This window comes from Camelus dromedarius, chromosome 1 (assembly GCF_036321535.1).
Source record: "Camelus dromedarius isolate mCamDro1 chromosome 1, mCamDro1.pat, whole genome shotgun sequence".
Taxonomy (NCBI): Eukaryota; Metazoa; Chordata; class Mammalia; order Artiodactyla; family Camelidae; genus Camelus; species Camelus dromedarius.
The window spans coordinates 104159015-104172366 of record NC_087436.1 but is presented as its reverse complement, the minus strand read 5'-3'; the positions used below and the strand labels follow the sequence as shown (position 1 = coordinate 104172366).

Sequence of the window (13352 nt, the reverse complement as noted above, 5' to 3'; positions counted from 1 at the left end):
TGGTCTTTCCTGATCTTTTTTGGCTGAATGGCAGTGAACCATACGATCTAGAGATGGAAGGACTCCTAGAGATCATCAGTACAAATTCTTTTAAATGGTTCTGACAGGCAGTCCTTATCAGCCTCTGTCTGAACGTTCAGTGTTGGGTAATCTCTGTCTTACCAAGTAGCCGCTTTCATTTCTGAGTAATATAACTTGTTACAATGTACTGCCGTTACACCAGGGTCACCATCAGGTTTTTTCTACCTCTTAGCTCTTCTTTTCCCTGAAGTCTTCTATTTTCCGGGCTAAGTAGTCTTGTTTTTTTGCTACCATTTCTCAGGTGACAGGATTTTAGATTTTCCACCAAATAACTCTCTTCGAGGTAGGTTGTAAATTTTAAAGAGTATTGCATGTAGCTTTTTGTATCATTTCAGAAAGACATTAGAGAATATTAAAGAAATGGGTTCAGAATAAGAAAGTACTTTCTAACGATTAGGACTTTCCAAAAGCAGAATGGGCTTTTTAACTGTCACCTGAAGGATTAAGAGGTTTTCTGTCATGAAAGAAATGTTGAATTGAAAGACCTTCAAAGCCCGTTCCAATTTAAATTCTCCCATTCTGTAACTTAGCAGCCCTCAGCAAGCTGAAGTAAGAGAGAAATAAGGGAGTGGTGATTGCTGCATTTGCTCTAAGCCAGGTACTCTGCTCTGAACTTAATACATTTAAAAAAGTTACTGATGAACAGGTAGACGTGCAGTCCACACTTGCATCCATTCACTTTCTCTGAGTGTTTTTAAAAAATCAACAGGGAAGAATTGTAGAACATCTAGAAATGGAATTAGACTGATGGGCACTTCCCTACCATGAAATTCCGATCAAGAGCCAGAGGGTAGGTAACTAGAAGTAGATGTATACAAATCAGGTTTGATTATCTTATGCATTTTCTGTTCTGAATATTTTAGGGCTACCTTTTTTGCTCAAGTGAGTCTATATGGTCTTTAGAAATATTTTAGTAAATATCACTGGTTTGAATTGTGAATTAATTGGGGGCTTTTGAAGAGCAGTATAAAGCACAGGTGTCTTAACGTTCATGCTAGAGTTTCTTAGAATTAACGTAACAAGAACAGGTTAAAAGACCAAGATAAATATTTGAGTTTCTATATTTCATATGAAGCATGATTTCAGTTGAAAATATCCCAAAGTATAGACCTTTTCTCCTTGGCAAATAAACTTGGTCTGCGGAAGGGCTGGGCAAACCAAACATGAAGCAGACGGAAAGGAAGCTCTGTGATGTGACACCAAGATAAATAAAGGTTATGAGCACATAAGCATTTTGGGTGCTGAAGCTAATTAGTGAACTGCTCTTTTCTCCCCCTCTTATCTACCTTTGGAAAAACAATTTCCCGCCATGTAAAACTCTTTCCTGCTACAGCAGAAAATTTGACCATGCTGTCAGGCTTTCACCAACTCCGTTAAATTATACACAAAAAAAGGAAATGGTGATCACATTAGCTTCTAAAATGTCTCCATTGTCAAATATGATTCCAGATGTTAGAAAACCATAAAGTTGCTGGTCCACAGACCTGGTTTTCTTTGATACTCTTGTAAAAATGGAAGCTCAGTGACTTTAAAGTACTTAAATTTTCTCTATTTCAATTAAAGGGTTAATTCTTTGTCCCAGATCTCTTATATCCCTTGTTACATATTAGATAATCCCTACTAATTTGGCTGTTTAAATTTTGTTTTACCATTACCACCTATTTTCCCCTAGAGTTTTTCTCTCTAACAAGCCCTAATTTATTTATTTATTTGGCCAAACTGTCCAAAAATCTATTGTCCCCTCGAAAAGTGCCTGTGCTTCCCAGTCACTGGCTGCACTCGGCCCCTGTCTGGGGAAGCTAAGAGGCCTTGATCCTGACTTCTGCTCATCAGGCACTACCACCTACCTTGTGGTCCAGAGCCCAGGACCAGCATGGCACCATCCTTCAGGCCACTCTGGAAAACCATCCTGAGGGACAGAAAAGAAGGTGATTCTTAGGAAAGCAGCAGAGTTCCGTGTCAGGGATGAGTCATTCCTGCTTACCTTCTGTCTCAGCAATGTCATCACATGGTGGTTGAATGCTTGGGCTCTGGCGTCAGAGATGAGTGTTCACTGTGCTGTATTCAACTTGCGTGACTCCAGATGTGTCGTCCAGACTCACAGCACCTCCGTTTCCACATTAGTAAAATGGGGTAACATTAGTACTTAACTCATAGAGTTGATACAAGAATTAACTGCTATTATCGTTATTATTGTTCCCATAGAGAAAAAATATTTTTAAAAATTTGCATTAGCTATGCAGTATACTTAGAAACCAGTCTTCCAAATAATTTTAAAGATTCCTTACCATTCATTTCCTAAACTCCACGGATTTGTTGGGTAGGGACTGTACTTCCACCCCTGGTGATGGGAAAAGTGGGGAGAAGTCACATCATGACGACAGAGTACCATCTCCTTATCAGAGTTGCCTCAACCTGTTACATGGGTCCTTCCGTTGTTCATGGTGACTCTTCCCCTTCCATGAGGTTTTATGGTAGATTAGATAATAAAATGTACTGCATGTCAGCATTACTCTTTTCATATGCATATGATTAATGGGAACAAAAATCCAAATTCAGTTTTCTACTCGATATATATTGTTGAGCTTCAGGATGTTCTATAATGGTTGGTTGGTTGGTTTTCAAAGTTTCAACTTCTTTTTCCTGTAGCCAACATTAATGTAAATGTCAGGATCAGTCCCACAGCAGCCCACCCCACTCACACAGCCACTTATGACACTCTAAGAAAATCAGTGCTGAGTACAAAAATATAAATATTACAAAATATTATAAAAATAGTTTTAAGGAAAGACTTTATTGCCACATTTTTTATCAGGATACCTCCTTGCTACACATGAAACATCATCTGATATTTTTAAAAATTCAATCTGCATATAACTTCTCAGAAGCCTCTCCATTGCATCAGTAAGAAACACCTGCATCCAAAGAAACCTTCATTTATATGACAGTCGTTAGATCTTCATGCCTTTTAAAAACTCACAATTGAAGGGGAGAATATAGTTCAGGAGTAGAGCATGTGCTTAGCATGCACGACGTCCTAGGTTCAATCCTCAGTACCTCTGTCAAAATAAATAAATAAACCTAATTACCCCACTAAAAAAAAAAAAAAAAGACAAAAAAAAAAAACAAATGAAAAATTGTTACAATTGAAGTTTTAGGTATGAAGGAAACAAGTTATAAAATGACTTTTTTAAAACCACTCAATTTCTCTTTTTCCCAAAACGATGCCATTGGATGCCATTCTCCAGAGGAGACAATTTCCATTCATCATAAGACCTTAACACAGAAGGCAGGCCTGCAGTTACGTCTGAGGTCTCACAGTGGGTTGTGGGCATAGCAGTAAATTTGTCTGTCTGCTCAGCAGGCCAGCAGTTGAAATAGTGTGCATTCTTTTCCAGTCCTGGCAGCTGCTGTGTTTGCTTTCCGAGCAGTGAACCTGATGGAGGTGACATCACTGGCTGCAGCTGAAGTAAGGATAAGTTTCACTCAGATGGGATGGAAATAGCTCCTGAGAGACCGCCAGGCGTGGGCACTTCGGTCCCAGACACGCAGGACACACAGCACTCGTAGCCTAGTTTGTTTAACTTGGGCAAAACCTCTAAGTTTCGAGCTAAGTAATATTAAGTATTCAAAATCCATAATTACTTGAAAACAATGCTCTTGAGAAGAAGTCATAAACAGATTATTATAGGAAACTACTATAATCATTATGGGAAACAAGAGGCCTAGTAATTTTAATAGAAGCTATTGGGGTTTATGTTGCGTGTTGTTGTAATTGTTCACATCCGCGTGTTATGCTCATAGAGCAAAGACAAACTAGTTAAAGGAATTAAAGAGCATATATTTGGATGATATAGTAAAGATATAGGGGCTTTGTGGTTATTTTTAGTTGTGAGTTAATTATTTAAAGCTGATTTCTTTTCAAGAGTATAACTTATACCTGAAACATGATTCAATTAAATAGTGGCTTACAATATTCCTCTCTTTGTTATCGCTCATAGAAGTGTAAATTTTATCCTTAAAATAGCTGCCTACATTCTTGTTTAAAGGGAAGAGGATGTTTATGCATCTTGCAACTGAATAAACATTAGTTTCATCTCAAAATGATTTCCCAAAGTCAGTTACTCCTTACACTAGTATAACAGGACAGGATTCATAATGTACGTTTATTTATAGAAGCAAGTTGAAATGTTAGACCTCTTAGAAACTCATGCTACCTTGTGTATTTGAAGAAGGCTCAGGGCTAGAGTCCAGGTTATTTTCTACCACACATTTGAGCGTTTTACACACGCTCTAGCATTAAGATATTCAGAAAAGAGAAGGAAGGTTGTAGCTTCAGTACAGAGATTTGGGACAAATCTGAAGGACTTAGAGCATGTTGATGTCAGAACTGCATTGTAAGGGCGTTTCCATTGTACCTTATCTCATAGGCTTCGCTTTGTTGACCAGAACACCCATATTAATGATTCCTTTTTGTTTGTTTGTTTCAGGCAGTTCTTGCTGACCTTTCTACTTTAAAAGTTATGCCTCTTCTTCAGATTTTTCTATTTGCTACTGTCACCTGATCTTCTCCAAGGTCACTGACAACACATCTAGTTTTTCATTAGAAAGTAATCATGAACTATGCAAACTCTGCATAAAACCAAAATTAAACTTTGCATATAAGCCAATAAAGATCATGTTCCCTCCTCAGTTAAACCTAAGTAGTTTTTCACTTTTTGAAACAATAGCTCTGCACACCACGTAATGAATGCACTGCATGCTGCTGAATTTCAAGACAGAAGCAATAGACTTAACTCTGCTAAACTGAGCACACTCTAGATAATCCTGGGATGTGAAAGGCATGTAACAATATATGCAATAAGAACTAAAGATACTGTAATAAACTTGAAGAGGTAATGTAGCCTCTGGGACAATTCTCTTATGTCAGTTTGTGAATTTGTCTCTAGATAATGAATCATTTTGTCTTATAAATGCTCTTCACTCAGAGCCAGGGGTGGGGTAGGATGTGGGAAGACTTGAAAAAGATAATGCTTTTAAATAGGAATTCAAATGTACTTTGGTGTTTTTAACAACCTTTCTCTCATCAGAGATCTTCTAGATCCCTCCCACCTTATTTCTCCCTCAAAGATCTCTGTTGGGGAAGGCCAAATACAGTCATCTCCAGCTGACAATATTTCAGTCATGATTTCTGGAAAAAAGGAAATTACAGAGTGATCCCTTCAAACTTCGCAACCTTCCATCTCTTGGTTAGAAGCCTTGACGGGGCTGAGGTTGACAGATACCGTTACTTGGGAAGTATACAAAGAAGACACCCAAGGATTCCGTGAAGGGAATGAAAAATCAGAACCACATCCGCTTTAACTGAAGCGTGGTTTAACAAGATTTACCTCTAGGACAGAGCAGCGTAGAGAGGCCAGAAGTAGGTACTATACATTCACTCTAGAAGTGAAGACATTCTATTCTGCAAGACATCAGTCTCATTTTGGTCCTTATTGTAAGTGAAGGGTCTTATTTTATATCTCTACTTAAAGACCTAGCATTTCTGTAATACAGAATAATAGAATGTGAGGGGAAAAAAAGCCTAAAAATCATTGTCTTTCAATTTTAAACTCAAATTCGAGATGCTGATCATTTCAACAAAACTCTGAATCAGTAGATTAATAGTCTTACTGAATGCCTAGAATTGTACTAAGTTTTATCCAAATGTATTTCCTGAGTCTTTTATTAAGAGAGTATATGTTAGGAAATGTATGAGGTTTAGCACAAGACTGCAAGCCTGGTGGAATTTGATATAACTGCTAGTTATTAACTTGAAAACCTAAATGATATGCTTTTATCCATCAGGTACTTGTTGACTTGTTGAGGTCTAAATAATCATTTATTCAGTGAGTGATTCTTAATAAACCCCACTTCACTGCTTTTGCAGGTGGTACAGTTATAATCATACTCTTTGCCGCTTTGTGTGTACCAATGCACGTTCGTCACAAGGATGCGCACATGCCTGACTGCTGTCTCCCTCTCTTCCCTGTTAGGAAGAGAGAGAGTTTTGGATGATTGGGGTCAAATGTATACAGATACACCCATCTTTGGCTTTTTTCTTTAGGAGAATATCCATAAGCTTTTTAAAAAGTGTTAATGTAGTAGTCTAGCAGAAGACATTAGACTGGAGGGTTCTTGTCCTAGCTCTAAGTCCCTAGATAATTTAATCTCTCTTGCCTGTAAGTTGGGTGCAGGAGGGTAGGAGGGGCAGGAAGTGGACAGGCAGCAGGAACTTTTTGTATTTGCTCTGTTTACCTTAAAGGGTTGAGTAAGACCAAATGAAAAAATATGTTTGAAAGTGATTTTTTTTTAACTACAAAGCACCAAGCAAATATAAGAGGTTGTCAGTAATCAATTTTAAATATGACATTTTAAGGTCAAGTGGTAGAAGATAATTTGTGAAGAATGCCCAACTTCCTTAGCTTTTGTATGACTTTATTTGTAGATTTGAGGCTTTATCCATATCTTTAAAAAATGAATGGACCATGGCATACAGATCCTTTCATTTGGAACAGGTGGCTCCAGCCAGTAGTCCTGAATCTGAATCCCAAAACCAAACCTGGGAGGCTGCCAGGCATTTTGCTGCGGTCACAAACCCCGTCTGAGCCACGGGCTGCTCTTGGCTGCTTATGAAAATACTGCATGAGGGGCACTCAGGTTGCCTCACCCACTCCGTCTCCAGCTGCACTCCACACACTACTGGCCTCCTTCCTCCAGCGTCCTCCCAAACCCTCTCCCACCAACCCCTGACGCACCGGCCTAGGCTCTGCCCGTGATCACAGGGATCTGAGTCACCAGTGATAATTACCTAAGTATTCTGCCTGAGGCATTCTCACCGAAGATGAGATGGCCTAATAGACCAATTATATTTGGTTTTCCTGATTATCAGTTCAATAATGTGGTATGTACAGTCTTATATTATGGAAGTTTATTGAACAATCTCTTTGATCAGAATATTTTGGTAATGCAGCATTCAGGGCTAATTGTAGTTTCCAGCCTGTCTGAACGGCATGCACCCCCTTACACGCAGCACGTGCTCTCTCTGCCTGTTTCATAGAGAAACTAGAGACCATTAGGCTTGAACTCCCTCGGCTTCCAGCTCACAACTTGGCTTTATTCCCCAACACTTATCTCCGTTCTTATCTCAGAAAGTGTCTAATCTGCTCCTGCACTCTCTAAATACAGGTTCCGCCGTGTCACTTACATACTTAAAAAGTAAACACTACCGCATTGCTTCATGGGGAAAGTCCAGGCTCTGTAGCATAGTGGGGGGAAATTCTCCACAGCTTGACCTTCCCGTTCCTGTGCTCCCACCCTGGTCACCATCCCGCTTCACTGCAGCCTGACCAGATTACGTGCTGGTCCTCCACCAGCTGTGGCCACGTACTTTGTCTCTTCCAGAAAGACCTCCACTGTTCAAGGCCCCACTAAAAATCTCTCCTCTATCGTGAAGGTACCCAGAGCCTATAAGTTAGAATTACACTCTACTCTTTTTCTCATAAAACCATTCATTTACTAATATGGTGCTTAGAATATTGAGTGATAGTTTTTTTGTACACGTGTTAAGTCTCACATCACTTTATTCTGAAGTCAGTAGGCATGCAAGATGAAAGAGGAAGTTTGTCCATGTGTGTTTGTACGCCCTGACTTGTTCTAAAAATTGTTGGAATCTGTTTTTCTTACAACATAATTCCTCGTCAGCATCTGTAGTCTCCCTTCTTCTACAAAGACTCTAATTTTTCCTTGGAGATCGACCGCCGTCTGCTTGTGCTTCAGATGAGGCTGACTCCCATCTCCAGGACCTCTGGATCCCGGCCAAGTGGTCGTTAAGTACCATCCCTCTGGCCACAGGGATTGCTTCAGGATCGGCACAAAATCTAAGACTGTGCAAAATCAGTGAAAGTTGGTTCTGAGGCTTTGATTTAATCTTTCAGGGAGGATGGATATAGGGTCTGGCGCTGCCGCAGCCTAGGGACGGAAGGAGCAGGAAGCTGCTCTGTCGACCTTGCTGACCCTCACGCCCCCCCCCCCCCCGCAGTCTCTGTCTGGACTGTTTACTCTGCTACATGAGCCAGAGATTCTCTTTGCAACAGAAAGGATGCTCATTGAAGACACAGTTATTTTCCCATTTAGGTAATCCTCTACAACATGGGTATCATTATTTGGCACAGGACCCCTATCTACACACTGGTTACACTAGGGGAATCTTTGTAAACTTCTTTTCAGTCAAGACACACCATGACCTCAAAAGGACAATGTCCATGTTCCAGACCTACTAAGCTACCTGCAGTACCTGAAACACACTGTGTGTCTCTCTCTCCTTTGTCCCTTTGCCCATATAGCACCCTCTGCTTAGAACGCCTTCTCTTCCCTCTTTACCTAACTCTTATTTGTACCTCAAAACCCAACTCAGGTGTTGCATGACCAGGGAAGACTGCTTCTCTTCTGAATTCTTCTCATCCCTAAATGTACCTAAGCAGTATCATAACCATGTGCTAGCTTGTCTCTCTCTTCCACTGCACTGATTCCTTCAGGCAAAGATGGTTTCACTTTTCAGCTTTCTATCTCTAGAACCTGGCATAGTGCTTGCCCCTTAATGGGCTTTAGTAAACACTTAATGAATGAATGAAGTCAGCTAATCTAATTCACTCATTTTACTGATGAGGAAACTTGCTAGGTTTGGAGTAATAACTTACTCGTTCAGTGTCACCCAGTTATTTCACCCACTAGGTTGATTTGTGGAAGTCCAAAAATAAGAATATTTTGACAGAAAAAAAATGTAAATGCTTCAGTTCACTCAATTTTTTTTCATTTAAATCAACTTTATTAAGGTATAATTTATATACAATAAAATGTGTACGTTTTAATTATACTGTTCTATAAAGTTTGACAAATGTAGACACCCACGTCACCACCACCACAGTCGAGGTGTTGAACATTTCCATCGCCTGAAACAATTCTCTTTATGCCTCTTCCCATCTGATCTTCCATATACACATTCACTCCGAACAGCCATTGATCTGCTGTGTCCCTAAACATTTGATTGGTCTTTATTCTAGAGTTTCGTGTAAATGGAATCACATATGTACCCTTTTGTGTCTGATTTCTTTTGCTTAGCATAATCTGAGATTCAGCCATGGTTTTGTGCGATTCGTTTTCCATTCCTTTTTATTACTCAGTAGTCTTTCATGCAATTTGTTTATCCATCATTGTTAGCGGCCATCCATGTTGTTCTCACATTTTGGTGTATTATGGATGGCTACTATAAACGTGTGTACAAGCCTTCATGTGGACGTATATCTTTATTTCTTTTGGGTAAATACCCAGGGGTAGAATTGCTGAGTCATATGTAATCACAAGTTTAACTTTCTAAGAAACCTCCAGACTCTTTTCTGAAGTTATTCTCCATTTTACGTTCCCATTAGCAATGTAATAAGAGTTCCAGTTGCTCCAAATCCTAGTATTTGGTATTACCATGTTAGTCATTCAAAAGGTGGTTTAATTTGCATTTCCCTAATTATGAATGATGTAGAGCATCTTTTTATGTTTATTTGCCATTTGTACATATTCTTTTGTAAAGTGTCTAAGTCTTCTTCCCCTTTTTAATCAATTACTTGAAGTTGTAAGAATTATTTATTCTGGATACATTTCTGGTTTGTAAAATTTTTCTCCCAGCCTCTGGCTCGTCTTTTAATTTTCTTAACTATCTTTAAAGAGCAAAAGTTTTTATTTTGTTGAATCATTTAGCCTTTTTTTAATGGTTCTTTGTGTGTGTGTGTCTGTCCTATCTAAGAAATTCTTGTATAACTCAAGGTTACAAACAAATTTTTTTTCCTCTCCTTTTAGAAACTTTATAGTTTTAGCTCTTACCTTTCGCCCTATGTTTGTTGTTGTTGTTGTTGTTGTTTTAGTTAATTTTTGTGTGTGGTACAAATTGAAGTGTTATTGGTCACATTTTTGCATATGGATATACAATCGTTCCAACATCATTTCCAGCTAAAAAATCTACCCTTTCCCCTTTATGTCAGCACCTCTGTATAAAATCAATTGATCATGTATCTGTGGGCTTATTTCTGGACTCTCTGTTCTATTCCATGGATTTATGTCTGTCCTTATTCCAATACCACACTGTCTTGAGTTCTGTAGCTTTAGAGTAAACCTTGAAATCGGGTAGAAGACGTCCCCTCATTTTGTTCACCTGTGTCAGAACTATTTCAGCTATTCTAAGTTCTTTGCTTTTCAAAATAGCTCTTAGAATCAGCTTTTCCATTTGTACCCCCCCCCAAAAAAAAAGCTGCTGAAATTTTTGAGATAGCATTAACTCTATAGATAAGTTTGGAGACAGTTGATATCTTAACGACATTGGGTCTCAATATCATTTCAGACCAATTCATGAATATGGAATAGCTCTCTGTTTCTTTAGGTCTTGTTTAATTTCACTCAGCTGTATTTTGTAGTTCTCCATGTAGAATTCTTGCACATATTTTGTTAAATTATTCCTGATTATTTTACTTTTTATGCTATTGTAAACAGTATTTTTAATTTCAATTTTTAATTGTTTGTTAGTATATAGAAATAGAATTGGTTCCTTTTTACATTAAACTTGTATTCTGAGATCTTGCTAAACTTACTACTTTTGGTATCTCATTTTGTAGCTGCCCTAGGATTTTCTACATATATAATATGTCATCTATAAATAAAGACAATTTTTCATTTTTTTCAAATCTACATGCCTTTTATTTCTTTTTTTTCCTTCATTCACTGACTAGAACCTGCAATAGAACATACAAGCGTTGCAGCTCACCTCGTTTTAAATTAAATGTACTTCTTTCTTGAGTAAGTGCAATATTTTAAATATAGATCAGTGTACTAGTTTGACCAGTTTAGGGATAAAACAGTGAGAGGAAGTGAGACATTCAGGATGAGGTGGGGAGACCCACTGATACACGGTCAAGATAACTTCACCAAGCTTTATGTTGTCGATGATCCAAATGGCCGTTTCAGATCATTCTTTCAACTTCAAGCAGTTGGCCTCGGGTATTACTAATGTCTTTGTTATGTTAATTACACAGTTGTTTTGTATTACGTCAACTGTTTATATGTATTTGTACGTTTGCTTTTACAGTAACAAATGTGGTGAGACTATTTCTTATGGAAATAGAATACTAACACCTGTTTTTTGAAGTAATGGTGCCATCCCTCCTATGGTGGGAAAAATAATGATCCCCCAAAGATTTTCATGTCCCAGTCCCCGAGTCCTGTGAACGTTCCCTTACGTGAGAAAAGGCACTTTGCTTATGTGATTAGATTAAGGAACTGAGCTGGGGCTAGTCTTCTGGATTATCAGGTGGGCCCAGTGTAATGACAAGGGTCCTTATAAGGGAAAGAGGGAGGCAGGTGGGAGTGTGAGAACCAGAGAGGGATTTGAAGATGCTATGCCACTGGAAAATGGAGGAAGGGGTCATGCACCAAGGAATGCAGGTGGCCTCTAATAACTGGAAAAAGCAAGGAAATGGATTCTCCCCTAGAGCCTCTGGAAGGAACTCAGCTCTGTCAACACCTTCATTTTAGGACTTCTGACCTCCAGAGCTGTAAGATAATAAATGTGTATTGTTTGAAGCCACTAAGTGTGTGGTAATTCATTACAGTGTCAACAGGAAATGAATCCACCTCCTCTCAGATTACTTGGGTTTACCCGTCACCTGGAACCTCTGACAGTGAGTTCACGTTGCCTCAGTTCTCCTACCTATAAAATAGGTGACTCTCCCTGTCCAGTTCCTCTCATGTGGCTTTTATAATATCCAAATAAAATAAAATTCGTGAAAGTATTTTGAAGACTACCTTCTACTGCCCTGGTACTGACAGGAGAAAGACACCAGAAAGTTGGGCTTTTATAAGGCAGGTGTCACGGAGGAAGAGAGGTGCCGGGGGAAGTGTGTAGCCGTGTCTTAAGGTCTCCTTCCACGTGGGGAGACTCCGCTAGTGAGAGGAGTGAATTATACTGATGAGGCTGGCATTTTGTGTGATTTTTTTAAGTTGGAAATGAGGTGCCTTAACAATTTAGGGACTAGAAATAAAATGTACATGACTTAACATGTCTGCCATCCCCACCCCCTATCCCTGATTTTTTGGTTGACTTACTTGTAAAGGCTCCTTGGCCTGAATGAAAACTATTCCTCTCTAAAAAAAATAGATAGATAGACAGACAGATAAGGAGGTTGGGAGCAATGAGTGGGCATGCAAAGCCAACTCCTTTCTCTCATCTTTCTTTTGGGATCCAGCAGCCCACAGCAAACATATGTTCCGCACTGTTCCTCTATGTCCTAGCTTCAGAAAATCCGGGTCCCGTGGTATGGGAGAAAGTGGGGTGACAGGGGTGACTGCAGTTCATCAGAGAGAGGGTAAGTCTAAGACACAGTTTTGAAACTCCTGTCTTTGCTGAAAAAGTAAGTCACATTCCGTGGGATTAGCTTTATCAGTAAGAAAGATGATACATCAGTTTTTTTTTTTAATTTTTTTTTACTGAAATATAGTTGATTTACAATGTTTCAGGTGTACAGCAAAGTGATTCAGTTATACATACACACATGTTCTTTTCAGATTGTTTTCCACTGTATGTTATTACAGGGTATTGAATACAGTCCCCTGTGCTACAGAAGGTCCTTGATCTGTTTTAAATGTAGAGGTGTGGATGAACATCATCTTCATCTGCTTTTATTTGTGTCGATTTTAATTTTTATGTCTCAAGTTCTCAGAGCCCCGGCAGGAAGAAAGGTGCTATTTATTGGACTGCCGCCCTTCGTTCAATAGGGCAAGGAAGTTCAGGATGAAGCCATAGTGATGGATCATGGAATATGAGCTCAAAAAGAAGAAATGAAGGGTAAGGAGGGGGTGATGATAGATATGGATAAAGAAAAATGGATGGAAGGTCACAACAAAAAAAGGAAAAGCACTTTTGAGGAAAGGGTACTTCTGCAAGTACCTTGGAAGGGTAATATTTGTAGCCAGAATAAGATATTTGCGTTTGAAATTTTGGAGATTGTGTCATTTTGGTTGATGCAGAGATCTAAGGCATAGTGGATCACTGAGGTGGAGTAGAAGAAAACATCAGTGAGAATGAGGACGTCAAGAAACCAGGAGCTCGTGGTAGTGGGTGAATCATCAGCCTGCATGTTGAAATCAGCAAGAAGGATGATGGGGGAAGAGATAAGAAAACTGAATCGCAAGTT

General features: G+C 39.1%; 1 protein-coding gene across 3 annotated transcripts in view; it reads left to right on the top strand.

Annotated features, from left to right (window-relative positions):
* The window catches only part of TBC1D19 (TBC1 domain family member 19), a 131296-nt gene extending 125560 nt beyond the window's left edge, over window positions 1-5736 (top strand). For all 3 annotated transcript variants that reach the window (XM_010988505.3, XM_064487636.1, XM_064487641.1), the window contains 2 exons: window positions 3480-3550; window positions 4572-5736. In XM_010988505.3, the coding sequence (XP_010986807.1) occupies window positions 3480-3550; window positions 4572-4646 (146 nt within the window). In that variant the 3' untranslated portion in view covers window positions 4647-5736. The remainder of the gene's footprint in view (window positions 1-3479; window positions 3551-4571) is intronic.
* Window positions 5737-13352: the final 7616 nt, after the last annotated feature.